Source organism: Drosophila serrata, unplaced genomic scaffold, assembly GCF_035046125.1.
Source record: "Drosophila serrata isolate PLE 108 unplaced genomic scaffold, ASM3504612v1 contig_125, whole genome shotgun sequence".
NCBI classification, from domain to species: Eukaryota; Metazoa; Arthropoda; class Insecta; order Diptera; family Drosophilidae; genus Drosophila; species Drosophila serrata.
The window spans coordinates 275,293-295,639 of NW_028257023.1; the positions used below are offsets into that span (position 1 = coordinate 275,293).

Consider the following 20,347-nt stretch of genomic DNA (forward strand, 5'->3'; position numbering starts at 1 on the left):
CCAAAAGAATTTAACTTACCAAATAACGCAAGAGTACGATGGAAATTAGCCCCGCTTAAGGGAAGAAAATACAATTACGATACGACAGAAATTGAACACGAAATACGGACCAATACAGAGAAACAGTTAAACTCAAAACTTTATAGATACCCACCACAACACGAGGAAGAAGTTAGGAAACAAATAAAAGAAATGGAAGAACAGGGTATAATCAGAAAATGTAATTCAAGATACTCTAGCCCACTTATAGTAATCCCGAAGAAGATCGACAACTCAGGAAAGAAAAAGTTTAGGATAGTAATAGACTACAGAAAGTTAAATGAAGTAACCATAGACGACAAATTTCCTATTCCGAACATTAATTCTATTTTGGATAAACTAGGAAGAGCTCAATACTTCACTACAATAGATTTAGCCAAAGGCTACCATCAGATCTTAGTCCGAGAATCAGACAGAGAAAAAACGGCATTCGTAACGCCACATGAACTATACGAGTTTATAAGAATGCCATTTGGGTTGAAAAATGCCCCTGCCACATTCCAAAGACTTATGAATGAAATACTTAGGGATCACATTAATAAAAAATGCGTCGTGTATCTAGACGATATACTTATTTTCAGCACCTCATTAAAAGAACATATTCAAGCTATTAACGAAATATTCCAAATATTAGAAAAGAAAAAATTAAAAATACAGATTGACAAGTGTAACTTCATGAAAAAGGAAACTGAATTTCTAGGACATATCCTTACAAAAGAGGGCATTAAGCCAAATCCAAATAAGATCTCAATCATAGAAAAATTAGGGTTACCACGAACAGAGAAGCAAATAAAAAGCTTCTTAGGTATAACAGGTTATTACAGAAAATTTATAAAAGATTATGCTAAAGTAGCACAGCCAAAAACCAAGTATTTGAAAAAAAAATGTTAAAATAAATCTAAAAGACTCCACCTATGTCGAAGCATTTGAAAAATTAAAACATTTAATCAGTTCTCACCCAATTTTAAGATATCCCAACTTTGAAAAAAAATTTACATTAACTACAGATGCATCAAATTATGCAATTGGATCTGTCCTATCTCAAGACGGTCATCCAATCTTCTTTGCATCAAGAACGCTAAACAATCATGAAAAAATTACTCAGCAACAGACAAAGAATTCTTAGCAATACTATGGAGCGTCAATTATTTCAGACCATACCTTTACGGGAATAAATTCAAAATATTAACTGACCACCAGCCAATAAAATTCTTACACTCAAAACATAAAGGTAAAGATATTTCACCTAGACACCAGAGATGGTTATTAAAACTAGGAGAATATCAATTTGAGATAGATTACTTGAAAGGAAAAGAGAACAGAGTGGCAGATTTTCTTAGCAGACTGGAAGACAGCGACCTTACGAACAAAACCGAAAATGAAAGAGACAATGAATACAAAGATAATATTTCAGACATAAACATGATAGCAAACATTGAAGATAATCTCTCAACATCAACGGTACACTCAGCTGAAGAAAATTTACACAATCATTTTTATATAAAAGAGGAAATAGTTAACAAATATAAAACACAAATAATTATTACAGACAGTAAAACAGACGGGTATAAAACAATACATGGAAAAGCAATAATATTTATAGCAAAACATGACTTTCCAACAATGGGAGATATTTTCAGGAAATATATACACAAAGGAGAAGTCGGAATCTATTCAGAATAATAGAAATGTTTTCAGACAACAAACAATTAGAATTCATAAAATGCACACTCAGAGCTCAAGATATTGAACATGAAACAGAAGCAGTAAGACAAATTTCGTTTTATCATGTAAGAGAAAGTATGCACTCAGGAATTCAGGAAACATATAACCAATTGAAAAACAAGATTTACTTTCCAAAATTGTTAGAGTTGGTGCAAATGGTTATAAATCAATGCGATTTTTGCAAAGAAATAAAATATGATAGAAATCCTATTAAAAATAAATTCAGTAAAACGGAAACCCCATCAGATAAAAATCAGATAATACACGTGGATACATATGTAATAAAAAATACACATTTTTTAACGACCATAGATAAGTTTTCAAAGTTCGCAGCAGTATACCCATTAAATGATAGATATCATATCACTATAGTAGAACAATTGGAGGAACATTTTACGAAAATAGGCAAACCAGGTAAAATAATAGGTGATAACGAATTTGATTCATTCAGGATTAAAGAACTACTAAGACAAGAAGGGATAGAGCTACACTTAACAAAACCGAATAGTCACACTGGCAATTCAGATGTAGAAAGACTACACAATTCATTAGCAGAAAAGTTTAGAATAACATATAAAACGGAAGCGTCGAATATGTCAGTAAAACAAATTATGCAGAGAGCAGTGAGAAATTACAATGAAAGATATCACTCCACAATCAAATGTACCCCCAGCGAAGCACACAACAATAAGATAGAATTGACAAAAATAAAAGAAAATATAGATAGCAAAAAACAAAAAATGTTAGAAAAGCACAACGGCAACAGGGAGCATTATGAAGAAAAACGAGAAGAGGGTTTTATAAAGAACTACAAGGCAGTCAGACACAAAGAAGCTCCGAAATTCAAAAAAGCAAATCTCGGTAATATTGACCCAATAAATATTAAACGCCCTTATAAATTTACAGAAAATACTAACGACGACTATGTTGCTGACGACAATACTAATGACAATGGCAATAACAACAACAGCGGGAACACTAACGATTCAAGAAATACCTGATCAGGACGGGTATGCGCAAATAGAGATGAAAAATCAATATATAATTATCACAACAGATATAGTAGTACATATAATAAACTTAAAAGATATTGACAATATTTTGAACGAAATAGGAAAAAACATAGAAATGACAAACAACGACAACAAACACATATTACAATCGGAACTAACTGAAACAAAAAACAAATTGTATACCCTATATGGAAACCACAATCGCGAAAGAAGAGGATTAATTAATGTAGTAGGTAGTTCAGCAAAATGGTTGTTTGGAACTATGGACGATGAAGACAGGAAAGAAGTTGAGAATCATATCTCTACATTTAAAGAAAACATGCAGGAAACAGAGGAAGCATTAAACAAGCAAATTTACATAAATACGTATTTCAACGATACAATAAAATACATTGAACAAATAGTTAAATCAGATAGAGAGGCAATAGAGAGACAATTGAATGCAATTAGCAAATTCGAAAATAACAGATACCAGGAGAACTTATATTACGACCAACAGATAAAAATTCAGTTAATAAAAAATAAGATTGAACATTTGCAGGATAACGTTGCTTCTGCTAGATACAATATATTACATCCCAGCATATTAACAGATCACGAAATAAAAAAATACAATATCGATTTCAACAAACTAAACCATATAAAGTTAGCTACGGCTATGTTCAGAAATAATCTTTTAGTATTCGCAATAGAAATACCGAAAAACTTTATAACAGTAAAAATACAACAGATAATACAGATGCCTAATGAAGAAAACTTTGAAATAGATCAGGAATCAGAATTGATATTTAATTATAAAAATTCAACATGTACCTATAAAACAAATAAAAAATTAAAAGAAATGCGAAAAAGTAAACATTGTGTATTTAAGAAAAATTGCAAACTGATACAAAGAAAGGAAATGCAAATATTAGAACTAGACGAAGAAACCGTAGTAATTAAGAATGCAAAAAACGAAACATTATATCAAAATTGCAACAGCAATGAAATTAAAATGAAAAAAAAATATTCTAATACACTTTACAAATTGTACAATAGGTATAGAAAATAATTATTTTACAAATTCATACGAATTAGATAAGAAAATAATTTTATATGAGAAATCAAACCAAACTCAAAATTTTACTAAACAAATCACTTTTGAGAAAATATTGGAAAATAATAAGATTAACTGGTCGAACATAAGAAAGTTAAAAACACATAAAGACATAAATTATTTTTTTAATGCAACCATACTTTTGTCAATAATTGTATTAATTGCGTACATTGTTTTAAAACACAAGAAAATTAAAATTCAGCTTAATAACAATAGAATTCAGGAGAATTCTTATCTAAAAGGGGGAGAAGTTACGTATAACCCCACTTCACTTCCCGCATATGTCCAAAACCCAATTTCTTCTTTACCACCTCTTAATAATAAAGTACAAGAATTGCTTAACTCAATAAATGCTAAATAAACAATATATTAAACAGGAAATGCACAGGTTAACGATCTGGCACATGCCAACCAAAATGAGTTCTAAGAAAATCCAAATAAGCAACATAACACAGTAAACAGGAAATGCATAGTTCATCGATCGTTATTAAATTCAGGCTAACTAAAGGCCAACGATCTGACACATGTAAATCAGAATAATTAATAAGCACTTCTGTAAACCTAAATTAAGTTTTCTTTAAAACATTATCAATAAAGAATAATCAGTTGATTTTTGCCCACCAAACCCGCTGGATGTGTTTTTATTCACGAATAATTTATTTTTTTTTAACTTCGCGACCCCTTTTAACAAAATTCGCGCAGGCAATATTTGGTTTAAAAGGTGTCGAGAAGGGATCAGCCAAGGGTCTTCGGGAGTTAAGCGATTGTATGAATTCGCATCTGCGAGCAATCCGTACCCTGGCCACTACGCAACAAATCTTGGACGGATTGCTGATTCACATCTTTGCACGGAAGCTCGATCAGAGGACGCGGGAAAAATGGGAAGAGGATTTGTCCATCAACGATCTATCTACGTGGGATTCTATGGAGTCGTTCTTGCAAAGGAGTTGTAGGATGATAGAAAATTTGGATCAAGTCTTGGAAACGCAAAAACCAGGCCAGCAAGTGGGAAAAACCTGCTTAAATATAGCTCAAACGCGTTCATTGCTTCAGATAACTCAAATCCTCTTTTATGTATATTTTGTGATGCTTGGGATCATTATTTGGCAAAATGCTCTCGATTTTTTAATTTGAGTCCAAATCTTCGATATAGACAAGCAAAGAAGTTGCACCTGTGTCTCAACTGTTTGCGCAAGGGGCATAGCTTGCAGCAATGCAAGTCAACGCACTGCAGATATTGTCATATGAAGCACCACTCATTGTTGCATATCAATCAGGACCCATCCGTACGATCCACGTCAGTCTCATCAATATCATCCGGTCTACTTCTTAACTCTCAGGCATCAACATCTCTTCATCAGCATTAGTATCATGTTCGAATTCATCGAACCCTCCACCGAGCCCCACAGATATTTTGCCTGTTGATTAGGTGTTGCTTCCAACCGCTATTATCTATGTGAGGAATAAGGCTGGAGAATTTATGCCTTGCCGAGCCATCTTAGACTCGGCGTCTCAGATAAATTTCATAACTTCTCGCCTAGCAAATCGACTCAATTTAAATCATCGAAAGTCGCATACCCTAGTCTCTGGGATTGGTGAATCCTCTCTGAATTCCGATAAGGAAGTCGAAATTGTAGCGCAATCCCGCGATGCAAGCTATCGTGCCTCATTCTCAGCGGTTGTAACTAACAGTAACACTGATTATCAGCCTCATTTCAACATAAATGCCACATCATGGAAAATTCCGCAAAATATTTCGCTTGCTGATCCTTATTTTAATTAATCGGAACGAATAGATCTTCTAATTGGTGCTGGACTCTTTTTCGAAATAATTGCTACGGGATAAATTCTTTTGGATAGCGCGTTGCCAACACTCCAGAATACCTGCCTAGGGCTGCCGAGTGCGTCAACTCATAAGTCTGTATTAGCTGCCATCGTCAGGAATCCTACTAATCATTCTGATGATGACACACTTGCTGCCGTAGTAAAGCGATTTTGGGAAATCGAGGACTTCAGTTCGTCAGAACCAGTATTGTTGCCTGAGGACTTGCGATGCGAGCAGCTGTTCAAGGAAAGTTGCGTCAGGCTTGAAAATGGGCAGTATTCTGTTCGTCTCTTGTCCACATCAGGATTCGAATCTTTAGGTGATTCTTATTGCCTGGCTCGTCGTCGCTTCAAAAGTTTGGAAGCCAAATTGGATAAGAACCTAGCGTTGAAAACTCAGTACTCCGCATTTTTACGGGAATATGGAACTAAGCCAGCTGCCTTCTTGGCTATAAGAGCCATGCATCAGCTCTCTTATGATGAGGAGGAATCATTCCCGGTTGGAGCCAAAATTGTTCGTAGAGATTTCTATGTGGATGATTTAATTTCTGGTGGTGGTTCAGTTGAAGAGGTGAGAGATATTCGTCGCCAGGTAAAGGAGCTACTGTCGAGAGGGCACATTCCAATCCGCAAATGGTGTTCGAATGATGCAGGAGCTCTCGAAGGGGAGTCTGCCTGCGACAGGGAACAGTTAATAAAATTCCACGATGGCTCGGACATCGCCAAGGCCTTGGGTTTTGCCTGGGATCCGGCGTCTGATCAGCTTCTATTTAATTTCTCTCAAATACCGACGACTTATCGACCCACCAAACGAATTGCATTGTCAACAATTGCAAAATTCTATGATCCGCTTTGACTAATAACACCAATCATAACAAAATCTAAAAACTTTCTGCAATCCTTATGGAGTGCTAACGTGGATTGGAATGACGTTTTGCCAGAGCCCATTCTTTCGTCATGGGGGGAGTTGGCCTCTCAGTACCAACTGTCATCCAGAACATAAAATTTCTACGATTCGCAATGCAACCACAGACTTCCGTTGAACTGCATGGATTCTGCGATGCTAGCCTGTCAGCGTATGGAGCGTGTTTATATTTGCGATCGGAGGTTAATGGAGAATTAAAGGTCCATTTGCTCTGTGCCACATCGAGAGTAGCTCCCTTGAAGGCTTTGACAATTCCAAGATTGGAACTCTCAGTAGCACTATTATTGTCTGAGCTTATAGTAAACGTCAAGGAAAGTATAGATTTCGACTGCGCATTTTATTGCTGGTGTGACTCGTCTATTGTGTTGGGATGGATTCGCCAGCCCCCGAGGGAGTTCAACGTATTTGTGTCAAACCGAATCGCGAAAATACAGGAGATGACGTACGACGTGACTTGGCATCACCTTCCAACAATTTTAAACCCGGCAGATGTCGTGTCGAGAGGATGTACCCCAAGAGAATTGCTGGATCATTCCCTTTGGGCTAACGGACCTTCGTTCCTGCTTCAAAGCTCGTCGAATTGGCCCTCTCTGTTGGAGCCAGTTAAGGATTATTGGAGCCGTTTGCAATGACGTTTCATCGAGCAGCAAATTCATCAACACTTTTGATAAGTTGCAGCGCGTATTTGCGTATATTCATCGTTTCATTGCCAATTGCAAAGGCAAAGTTGTTCCATTAAAAGGCTTCTTTCGTTTAAAGAGATCAATCTTGGTACTGTGCTGCTTCTAAGGAGCATCCAGCAGGTTCACTTTGCCAAGGAGTATAGGGTTCTCAGCCAGGACAAGCCGTGTCCTCAGGAGAACAAACTGATCTCACTCGATGGATTACTGCGCGTTGGCGGAAAGCTGCAAAATTCAAAGTTGGACTACGATATGAGGCCTCCGATATTGTTACCCATGGATCACGCAGTCATAAAGGCGATCGTCATTTATTTTCATAGAAAATATTTACATGCAGGACCACAAGCATTGCTTGCCACATTGCGGAAAAGTTATTGGCCAATTGGAGGCCGCAAATTCGTAGCTAGCGTCGTCAACAAATGCATACGATGTTTTCGAATGAAGCCAGTAACTTGGGAGCACGTTACGGGTAGCCTGCCAGCAGATAGAGTGCGGCCTACTCCTGTTTTTCATGCCACAGGAGTGGGCTATTGTGGGCCCTTCTATTGCAAAGCGGAAAGCAGGAATAAAGCACCTCACAAGTGATATATCGCCGTATTTGTCTGTTTCTCCACGAAGGCGGCACATTTGGAAATCGTCCAGGACCTCACAACCGATTCCTTCATCGCAGCCCTCAGAAGGTTTATTAGCAGTCCGCGTTTTATTTGGAGCGACAATGCTACAAACTTCGTCGGCGCGAAGAGCAAGCTTTCCGAGTTAAAGGCATTGTTTTTGAGCGAGCAACACACGGCATCGATATCATCTGCTTGTTTGGCTGATGGCGGCAAAGTCGGCGAATTATCATTTTTACATGGTCGTCGGACGCTCCATCTTGACCCTTGATGAATTGCGAACCCTATCGTATGAGATTTCCGCCATTCTCAATTCTCGACCACTCTGTCCACTTGCAGAAGGTAGGATGACCTGGAAGTGCTAACGCCAGCACACTTCCTAAGGGGTTCCAGCTACGGCCGATTTCCTGAGCCTGACGTGACTCATCTTCGCGAAGGCCACCTCAGCAGATGGCAACGGGTGACCCAGATGCAGAAGCACTTTTGGAAGAGGTGGAGCAGCGAGTACTTGTCCCTACTGCACCTGCTGCGCTCATAGCTTATCTCTTCGTTATCTATTTTTCTATCTCTTCTTCTTCTGTCGCCTTATCGTTATGCTAAGCTACATTGTAAGCGTTTTTATATATGTTGAAGTCAAGCATTTGATCGTTAGTTGCAGCTCCGACCAGAGAAGTGAAAACGAAATACACAGCATTTAATCAACCTAATTCGAGCGTTAGTCATTTTGCTTAAGGGTGGCAAAATCGTTGTCTTCCCCACAAACAATACCCTTGCAGGGTATTATAATTTCAGTCAGAACATTGCAACGCAGTAAAGGAGTCACCTCCGACCATATAACGTTTATATTCTTGATCAGCATCAACAGCCGAGTCGATCTAGCCATGTCCGTCTGTCTGTTTCTACGCAAACTTGTTTGCTTAGCTTTGATGGTATCTAAATGAAACTTTGTAGTTAGTCTCTATATACTCTCACTCACTCTCACTAAATTAGAACTTTTCAGTTTTCAACAGATTTTCATCATATTTTTTTAGTATTCTAGAATTTTGTTTAAAAATTTTATGAAAATCGGACTACTATAGCTGCAATAGGAGCGATCGAGAAATTAATACAATTAAAAATTATAACTTTTCAGTTATCAACAAATTTTCATCAAATTTGAGATATATCCCTTTTTTATTATTCTAAAATTTTGTGTAAAATTTTATGGAAGACGGACTTCTATATTATATAGCTGCCATGTGAACGATCGAAAAATTAATACAATTAAAAAAAATAACTTTTTCTATTATATCATATAGCTGGCATACAAACGATCGTTAGATATAGAGGAAAATGCATAACTGTGATTGTAAAACTGTAAATATAATATTATATGTATAGGTTAAAGAAATGAAAGCAGGCATTACGTCATTGTTTTTTAACATAAGTTTATTTAATTTTTTTTTTTGACGTCAGCCAATAGGATACACAGGGATACAACGGATGACTGAGTCATCTGCCGTAACTGTGTACACCACCGGTACCGGATGGCTGAAAGCATGTCCCCAGTCGGGGTTCGACCGGGGATGCTGACCAATTGTAGTCGGGCTGACCTGGGCAAGTCTTTAAACAGTCTTCCTTCAAGTCAGATGTCTATTGCGACCCATGCCCACTGACTTCTAGGTTCGCAGCTGAGGGTATAATCCAGCTGTGTCAGTACTGAGTCTTCCCAGGGTCAGGCAACCCTGGGACGTAAGTTGCCAAGCCGCAGTTTTATGGCGAAGCTGCGGTCGACATTATTTCAATGCCCTGCTTGCCAGGTCGAGCAAAGCGGGCGAATATGAATGATAACGGAATCACAACGCCGAGCTTCGGAACTCCCGGGAGAGGATAAGCCCCGAACAATGTCAAAGATGGACGAGGAGGAGATGCTGAGGGCGAGACTGGGCGCGGTATCTCCTTTACTATCGGAGACCGACGAAGAAGAGTCGCAATCCGAGGGGAGGCCAAGTAGCACTCGTCAATCAAACCACACAGGTGGGTCTCAGTTGGGCACCACCGAAGAATTGGCAAAAATGTCTCAACATCAAAAGCGAGCGAGCGTCAATAGAACCCGCTTTGTTCTCGGCAAGATAGAGTAGAACGAGGCTGAGTGCAAGACCGACCCTCGAGACGCCGAGGACAAAGCCAAATTCCTTGCGCAGATCGCGGAATATGAGGCCTACAAAACGGCAAACCCATCGGCGTTCCAGCCCTCAAATGCGAAGCGCAATCGGTCACAGGAAGTGAGCGAGAGCGCACCCAAAAGGACGAAGGACCCACAAAGCAAGCCACGAGTGACCAACTTTGTCAGCAAGGCAAAGAAGTTTAGTAGGTGGCCAGAGACAGTCTGAATATGGCTGTGGTGGATGAGCACCAAGACGACGGTCGCCTGATGGTCTATACTCGGATAGCCAAGCGGCTATAAAATCTCTAGCTGCCGTGAAAACAAACTCACGTATATAAAGCAAGAAGGCCCTAAATAGACTTGCTAAGAAAAATGAGGTACAAGTAACCGGGACATAACAAGATCCCAGTTAACGAAAAGGCAGACTAACTAGAAAAACGGACTAGAAATACGGACATGATCCATGACCATTTCAAACAGACACATCTTCAAAAATAAAAATGTTCCCAAAACAAATTTACACATATTCAAAGACAAATTTAAACATCGCAGATTCAATTTAATTAAATAAAATTGTTTGGCCGCGCATGTTTTTCAGAGTTTTTGTAATTCAAAATTGTATTTTTTTTAGTCTTTCTCTTATTTTAAAGTACAAAGTAGGCAAATCAAAAATATTGAAGCAAACATTTTTCGGACCTTACGCAGCTATTCAAATATCAAATCATCACAGCCTTAAAAATAAAATAAAGAGAGTAAACCTGATCATGTGTAAGGGTATACAACTGAACTAAACAAATATAAATAATTTATAGCTGCAGGCTCACACATATATGTTAAAAATAATATATATAAATAATTGAAGTGCAAAAATAAGAGCAAAACAACGTTATCATTTGTAACAAATTGATTATAGATGCTTGACATATGTTACTTACTAAATACATTCCAGGACATCGCTTCATCAGGAATAATACCAGCCCCGCAAAGGAAAACTCCAAATACAATGAATACAATGCCAATATGCAACATTCCAATACTTGTGACTACCTGTTATACAAAATGATATACATTCTTACTTTATTATTAATATTAAACTGTAACCTGGCTATCTAGCATTCCGGGTTTCGCCGCATGGTGAGGATGATTATATTTTCGTCTAACCGATCCTGTTGGAGAGTGAAATGTTTCCCCACTCTCTGAGCTTTGCGTACTATATCGTCTTTCTCTAGCTCTCTTCTGTTCATCCCTTCGCTTTCGTTGTCGTTTAATCGCCATAGCGGAATGTATGCCCACCGAATGCATTTTTCCTTAAAATATAATATGTTTTTTAAAAGAGGAACTGAATACTAAATATATATTCTACAGCAGTTAGTAATAAACAACGCAATATATTTGCCAAATTTTGAACATATGTACATATTTGCCCTTAATTTATACCCATGCATATGGAACTTCGATGACTAGGAAACAATGAAGTAATACCTGCTTTTATTTCATTCACCTATACATATTATATTTGAATGGCACCTATTCAAATAGGTCTTATAAGTCATATAGGATATAGTCGTCCGATTTTATTAAAATTTTACACAAAATTTAAGACTAATATAAAATGGCGATATCTCAAATTTGATGACAATAGAATGGCTATATCTCAAATTTGATGACAATAGAATGGCTATATCTCAAATTTTTAATAATTAATTTTTAATTATTTAAAATTTTCCGATTATTCCTATGGCAGCTATATCATATAGTCGTCTGATCCGGCTCGTTCCAAATTATATACGAGTGTTAGTATATACATAGAAGACTAACCACAAAGTTTCATTTAGATAGCTTCAAAACTGAGAGCCTAGTTTGCGTAGAAACGGACTGACGGAAATGGCTATATCGAGTCGGATGTTGATCCTGATCAAGACTATATATACTTTATTGGAGGTTTCTCCTTCACTGCGTTGCAACGCGTTGCAAACTTCTGAATGAAATTATAATACCCGGCAAGAGTATAAAAAAAGCCAGCTTCTCGAAGTTTGTATACCCTTGCGGATCGCGATTTGATCATTTATAATTAATACAATGGTTGCGTTCACCAAACAATATGATCAATGATCACTGATGGAGTTATTGAGATAGCTCTGCTGAACTCGTATGATCAGCAAAAATGGAGCGCTATCTTTTCGCGATAGTGATGTATTGAAATATCGATGAGAATAATACAAATGCAAACCGAGGGAAATATAAATTCTTATTCATGAAAACAGAAGCTTCCGTAGTTATTCTTTTACAAATACATATTGCTTAGTAATTATTAGTTATTTGTTATTATTTAGACTTTATAGTTACGTTGAAGTGTGTAGTGCTGTAATGCGGTAATGAAACAACAAAATATGTGATTATTTTTTTTTACGAATGCAAAACCTGCTTGAATACTGATTACAGATCCATCACTGATCGATGATCATATGATCATCAGCTAAACGCATCCAATGTAACATAATATATTAGGTTGTCAAAAAAGTCTTGCGGTATTTTTATTGAATTTTCAATTGTTTATAAAATTGGTAAATCGCCAGAAAATAAATAATAGTTTAAAAAAACTAAAAAAACACGCTTTTATAAATAACTGAGCTAAAAAGAAGAAAATAATTTAGATAAGAAAAATCCTACAAGCAACAGTTTCACCAAAGATTGTATAAGTATAAGATTAGTAACGCCATACGATTTTTTTGCACACGATTTTTTCGTGCTGGCTTTTGAACTGGCTCCAGGCTCTCTCGCACTTCGTTCAAAAGCCAGCGAGAGAGCGCTCTAGAGCCAGCCGCTCTCTCGTGCTGGCTCTAGACTCTAGAGTCTAGAGCCAGCAGCACTCTCACGCATACAGCAATGTTTTCGTGATGGCTCGAGAGCCAGCAGCTCTCTCATACGCATACACCAACATGGCGTGCCTCAAAATACCGATTTCGCGGTTGAATTTATTAATAATTATAATTATAATAATTATACATACATATATAAATATGAATTTAAATGGTATTTTTTTGTTATTATAATAATAATATTTAATATATGGGCAATTCTCTGGTGTCGAATGCGACATTCGTACGCATTCAAACTAAAAAAACACATGTGCCAAGACTTTATTTTAATTTTATAAAAATTGAAACGTATAGCTCTTGGTTAGCACTATAATTGGTGCTAAGGTCGATTTTGAACCCTTGTTTGTTTTCAAGATATTCACTAAAATGTACTGCGTTCGCACGCGACAAAAATAGAAGTTACATTTGCAAAAAACAAGTTTAAGCTCTGATTTCAGCGAAACGTGATGAAAAATTGCAGTAAAATAAATTTTAATGAATTACGCAATGAATTCTCTTCATAATTTGTTTTGTTTGATTTTAAAATATTAAGTAGTTATTTTTTAAATTTAATTTTAGTCCCGGTCGCACGCGACAGTTTGGAAAGCGATAATTCAAACTAAAATTGAACGAATTTGATGATCGCATATATCCTTTTCCACTTTTTATTTACTCTTTGGGTTTTCTATGTGATATTAGAAAGCAAAAGTCAAAGCAAAATCCCTTTGTTTAATAGATTGACATCAAAACAAAACATTCCATTTTTTATGCCTTTTTTTGATAAAAACAACATTTTTTGCATTTGCGCGTGTTTGACATCGATTTTTTTGAAACTTATTTTAGAAAATGAAAAATTCTCTTAGTCTTGATCATCCTGACCAATTTTTTTATAATCATGTTAAAAATACTTGTTTTTAAGCAATTTTAAGTTTTTGGCCGCGGTGGACCTTTCTGGAGAATTGCCCATATGTATATATTTAATAATTCAAATATATAATATACATATATATTTAAATATTGGAATTAAACGAAGTATTTTTATTTTTTGCATTACTTATAAATATAATATAATTAAAAATAAAGAAAAAAATAACAATATAAAGGGACTCAAGCACTTTAAAAATGTAAACAAACTAAAATCAAAACAAACAAACACATCGATATGCACATGTATACATCAGCTGTTTTTGCTGCCGTTCTCGTCCCCCTCTTTACCTAACAAGCGGTCTTCAGCCAAAATATAAAATTTTAATTTTTCGTCGTTGGGCATGCGAACAGAAGCACACACATATTCACGCACACATGCGCACTTTTTTGTTCTGTGTTTACTCATACATGCAAACGCATTCTATTTTTAGATATTTACGCTCTCAACTTTGTGAGAGCAGGGAGAGCGCCATTGTCGTTTGAATCAAAAAATTAGCCTCATATTGCAAAACGAATGTATGGCCGTGAGGCATCTTATAAGTTATAAAGTCTTTGGTTTCACTGTACAATGTCTCGCCAAGTACATGTTTAACTATTGTTACAAACAATGATAAATGTTTTTCTATACAATATAAATTATATATATTTATGTTAAAAGACAATAATACCTGATTTCATTTCATTCACCTATACATATTATATTTTCAGTTTTACATTCACAAATTTACATTTTTGCTCCACATCTAACGATATGGCACCTATATGATATAGTCGATCGATTTTCATAAAATTTGACACAAAATTTAAGACTGATATAAAATGGCTATTCCTTAAGTTTGATGAAAATCTGCTGAAAACTGAAAACGTTATAATTTTTAATTGTATTAATTTCTCTATCGGAGCTATATGATATAGTAGTCCGATTTGCATATAATTTTTCACAACATTTTAGAATGGCTATATCTCAAATTTGATTAAATTCTGTTGAAAACTAAAAATTTTCAGACCATTCCTATGGCAGCTATATGATATAGTCGTCCGATCCGGCCCGTTCCGACATATACATATACGAGTGAGAGATAGAAGACTAACTACAAAGTTTCATTCAGTTAGCTTCAAAACTGAGAGACTAGTTTGCGTAGAAACGGAAAGACGGACATGGCTAGATCGACTCGGCTGTTGATCCTGATCAAGAATATATATACTTTATATAGTCGGAGGTGCCTCCTTCACTGCGTTGCAACCTTCTGACTGAAATTATAATACCGTGCAAGGGTATAAAAATGATTGATATAATTATATATATAAAATAACAGAAAAAAAACAGGTAGTTGCCGCGCTTTTAACTCTTAATTAAGAGATCATGTTTATAATTATATACTATTGCTCTGAATTTAATAATTTTGTTTGTAGTTATAAATTATTATCTTCTTTTAAGTTCGGTTATTTATAAGTGTTTTTTTTTTTTTTTGTTTTTTTTTTACTATTATTTATTTAAATGGTTTATTACGGTTTGATGACTCATGCCCAGGTCTTGACCCATGCTAGGACTGCTACTATGCCGATCTCTTTCGACCAATTGCGATTTTATCGCAATTTTCCACGACAGGCCTTCCGGAGCGTGGCGCATCTTCGACCACCTCCACACCAGAATGAAAACGTTGAAACCATCATTGTGCGGTGGAAATGGAAACTGAGTCAGGTTCATAAACTGCACAAATTTTATTAGCGGCTTGAGATGCATTTTTGCCTTTGAAAAGAGTTTTCTAAAAAGGTATATATTATGCGACGAATAAAACTAGAATTACGCATTTGCAGCAACAACTAGCGAAACCGCAAGACTTATTGGACAACCAAATATATATGTTATGTACATATATGTCTTTATGTTGAAGAACTACGAATTAATGCCTACTTTCATTACATTCACCTGAACATATTTTAAATGCAGTTTACATTCAGAGTTTACCATTTTTCCTCTTAATTTAACAATCGTTTCTATGGCAGATGTATGACTTAGTCGTTCTATTTTCAGAAAATTAAATCCGAAAATTTGAAAAATAACAAATATTTAGAGCTGAAAATATGTTGAAAAACACCAATGTACAAATACGTCTCATTATCATCACATATCTTTCTAGGTGAACGGACGTGTTTTTTTTTGCCCTCTCGATTTGTTCTTAAATTTTCCATACACCACCGGGGTTTTAATTTTATCTTCTATCTTGTGTTTAATAACTTCCCGTTTAATTCGCGTTTTATTCTTATTTCAGTATTTAATTGAGTTTATTTCTAAATTTTAATTGTGATGCTAGTTCTTGCTTTTTTCTTTTCTTTTGCATTCCTCGTTGTGCCTTCCCCGTTTAGCCGTTGTCTGCGCCGTGGCAACAGATTAACGTTCCAAAAAGTCCCGTAAATCCTCCAGCACAGCGTATTATGCCCTAATAGCAGTCCCACCTATTTGTCAAGGAAAAACTAGGGCCGAAAAAGTTAATTTAAGGTGGAAAAAATTCAAATTCTTTTACGCTATCCACTCTCGACTTTACTGTTAACCAGTTGAGACACCCCTCTTTTATATTTAGCTCGGGGAAAAAAAAACCAAAGCTTAAAATTATTTCTCGTGAATTTTTTACCATTCAGTCGGAAAAAATTGTCTTTTTTTTAAATCATTACAAATTGTTCATTCTATCAAAGAAAAAAAATATAAAAAGTATTCATTGTGCGTGGCTGGATACCCTGCTCGGCTTTGGCTTGGTGGTTTCTGCCATGCAGACGACACCCGCAGCTGGCCTCCTTATCATATGGGTGGCATCTGGCCCAAAGCCTTGACTCTTAACGTATGGGGACTCTGTGAAGCAAAAAAGTATTTCTATTTCCGCCCTTGCAGCCCTTGCAAGGTATTATAATTTCAACGCAGTGAAGGAGGCACCTCCGACTATATAACGTATATATATTCTTGATCAGGATCAACAGGCGAGTCGATCAAGGCATGTCCGTCTGTCCGCCTGTCCGTTTCAACGCAAACTAGTCTCTCAGTTTTAAAGCTATCTGAATGAAACTTTGTAGTTAGTCTTCTATATACTCTCACTCGTATATATGTTGGAACGGGCCGGATCGGACGACTATATCATATAGCTAAAATTATAACATGTTTTTAACAGAATTTAATCAAATATATATATATATAAATATATATTTATTTTATAAAATTCTACAATTTTGTGTACAATTTTATGAAAATCGGACGACTATATCAAATAGCTCCCATAGGAAAGATCGAGAAATTAATACAATTAAAAATTATAACTTTTTCAGTTTTCAACCGATTTTCATTAAATTTGAGATATAGCCATTTTATTTTAGTTGTTTACGTGAGGGGCCCACTGTGCCGCCTCTGCCCAGGAGCGACCTTTTTTTGTTCTAGGCTTGCGCTCGCTTTCCAACTATTGCCGATCTTCCGCTCTCGCTTTAACGAGGTAAAACGACCGGGAGCTCGTTTTTCACTTTAAGTTTAGTCTCTTGTAATCAGCAAATAAAAGCTGACGCTCAGAAACAACCACTTTGCGGGCAGGATCGCCCCACTAAACATTAGTCTTAAATTTTGTGTCAAATTTTATGAAAATGGGACGACTATATCAAATAGGTGCCATACAGACGATCGTTAGATGTAGAGGAAAAATGTAAAACTGTGAATGTAAAACTGATAATATAATATGTATAGGTGAATGAAATGAAAGCAAATATTGATTTATTGTTTTTTAACATAAATATATATAATTCATATTGTATGGATTCCTAGTCATCGAAGTTCTATCTGCAAGGGTATATAAGCTTCGGCGTCCCAAAGTTAGCTTCCTTTCTTGTTTTATATATGAATTTAATTGGTCCGATCTATATATGTGCACTGAAAATGCTGATGCCCTGGATATTTTTATACCCTTGCCGGGTGTTATATATTAATATATATATATAATATACATAATTATATATAATATAACTATATTATATAGCTGCCTTGGAATGATCGCAAAGTGTTTACAAAAAAAAAAATTATAACACTTTCAGTTTTCAACAGAATTTAATCAAATTAAGGATATATTCATTTTATAAAATTCTAAAATTTTGTGTAAAATTGTATGACAATTGGACTACTTTATCATATAGCTCCCAAAGGAACGATCGAGAAATTAATACACTTAAAAACTATAACTTTTTCAGTTTTCAACATATTTTCATCCAATTTAAGATACAGTCTTATTGTATTATTCTATAATTTTGTGTCAAATTTTACGACTTATCATATAAGTGCCATTCAAACGATCGCTAGAAATAGAGGAATAATGCAAATCTGTGAATTTAAAACTGTAAATATAATATGAATAGGTGAATGAAATGAAAGCTGGTATTACTTCATTGTTTTTTAACACATATATAGAATTTATATTACATTGATTCCTTGTCATCGAAGTTTTATCTGCAAGGGTATATGAACTTCGGAGTGCTGAAGTTAGCTTTATTTCTTGCTTAAAATACTGTTCGGTCAAACTGTTTAATTTCGCATGTCCCCAACTGTTTCTCTTTGACTGCACAATTTAAACAAAAGTTCATTAACATGCATTTACCAATATCAGTTTTCAAGTTTTGCTGCTTTTAATAAACGTCAGTTGCGGATGTTAGATCGTTAGAAACGGTTGTCTATTTGCCTTTGTTTAGTAAATTGAAATTAGTTTATGCATCTCTCAGGCCTTCAGCCGATAGGGTACACAGGGGGATCAATGAAAGACCTTGTCATCTGCCGTAACTGTGTACACCACCGGTAGCGCGACTTTTCTCTCCAAGTGAGGGCGGCTGGAAGCAGGTCCCCAGTCGAGGTTCGACCGGGGATGCTGACCAATTGTAGTCGGGCGGACTTAGGCAAGTCTTTAAACAGCCTTCCCTCAAGTCAGGTGTGTGACGCGACCCATGCACACTGACTTCCAGGTTTGCAGCTGAAGGGCTAATCCAGCTGTCTGTACTGAGTCTTCCCAGGGCCAGGCAACCCTGGGTCGTAAGTGGCCTTGCCGCAGCTTTGGGGCGAAGCTGCGGTCGACCTGGTTTCAAAGCCCAAAACCCCCTCTGGCCCGTTGTGCTTGCCAGGCCGAGCAAAGTGGGCGCTTATGAGTGAAAAATGGAAACTAAATGCCGAGCTTCGGAACTCCCGGTAGAGGATGAACCCCAAAAACTGTCAACGAAGGACGAGAAGGAGATGCTGAGGCCGATATTGGTCGCGGCATCTCATTTAGTATCGGAGACCGACGAGAAGAGTCGCAATCCGAGGGGAGAGCGAGTAGCACTACCCAATCTAAACACACAGGTGGGGCTTAGCTGAGCACCACCTCAGAGATGGCGAAAATGTCTCACCATCTAAGCCGAGCGAGGGTCAACAGAACCCACTTCGTTCTCGGCAAGATAGCCAAGAACGAGGCTGAGGGCAAGACTGACCCTCGGGATGCCGAGGACAAGGCCAAATTCCTTGCGCAGATCGCGGAATTCGAGGCGTACAAGACGGCAAACTCGTCGGCGTTCCAGACCTCGAAGGCGAAGCGAATTCGCTCACAGGCAGTGAGCGAGAGCGCGCCTAAGAGGGCGAAGGACCCACAGGGCAAGCAGAGAGTGACAAAAATTGTCAGTAAGGCAAAGAAATTTAGCGAGGTGGCCAGAGAAAGTCTGGCTATGGCTCTGCGGACGAGCTCCATGACGACGGTCGCCTGCTGTCGGAGAAGTGCGAGGAGATCGAGGCCAAGTAGGCCGACAAGGTAACCGACAGGTTGGTTAGCATGCTGACCGGTCCCATCACCTCCTTCGACTCCTCAGACGTGGTCAGGGGGCACCGGGTCATCAGATGTGACGACGGGTTCTCCCGAAGCTTCCTGGCGGAGTGTGTGGCTAAGATTAGCGACACATGGGCTGGCCTTAAGATTAGGCTAGTCCACGCCAGGGAGATCCCAAGGAGACCCAAAGCTCGCATCTGGTTATCAAATTGTAGGACGACATGGTCATCGATGACAAGTCCACGATGCTACCCCAACAAACTCCGATGTCGAAAATTGTGCAGATTAACCTGAAGTGCAGATCGCACGCTTCAGCAAATCTCACGATCCTTCTAAGGGAGAGGGATCCGGGACGGGCAAGTCACTGAAATGAGGATCCCAGGATATACAATGCTGTGCACTAACTCGAATGATAGGTCGAGAGCAGCATAGTAAATAAGAACCACTTTAATTCATTTCTCTGTCCAAATCTCAGCACACCTGACCTAGCTGTGACCAGATTCGTCGCAGCGGATGGCAGAGTTCTTATCACATCGGAATAAATGGCCCATGACGAGCCGGCCCCGCCTGAGCCAGTAGTCAAGCTGCTGCAAAGGGTCGAAGTAATGAAGACGACCCTGGTGCTCGGGTGTGATGCGAATGCGAGGCACACGCTCTGGGGGAGTTCAAAGATCAACGAAAGAGGTGGGTCAC

General features: G+C 37.4%; 1 protein-coding gene across 7 annotated transcripts in view; it reads right to left on the reverse strand.

Annotated features, from left to right (window-relative positions):
• LOC110188788 (uncharacterized) overlaps window positions 1–20,347 on the reverse strand; it is a 108,866-nt gene that overhangs the window by 14,300 nt on the left and 74,219 nt on the right. For all 7 annotated transcript variants that reach the window (XM_086826037.1, XM_086826032.1, XM_086826038.1 and 4 more), the window contains 2 exons: window positions 11,161–11,366; window positions 10,995–11,106 (listed from right to left, as the gene is read on the reverse strand). In XM_086826037.1, coding sequence (XP_086682163.1) covers window positions 10,995–11,106; window positions 11,161–11,361 — 313 coding nt within the window. In that variant the 5' untranslated portion in view covers window positions 11,362–11,366. The remainder of the gene's footprint in view (window positions 1–10,994; window positions 11,107–11,160; window positions 11,367–20,347) is intronic.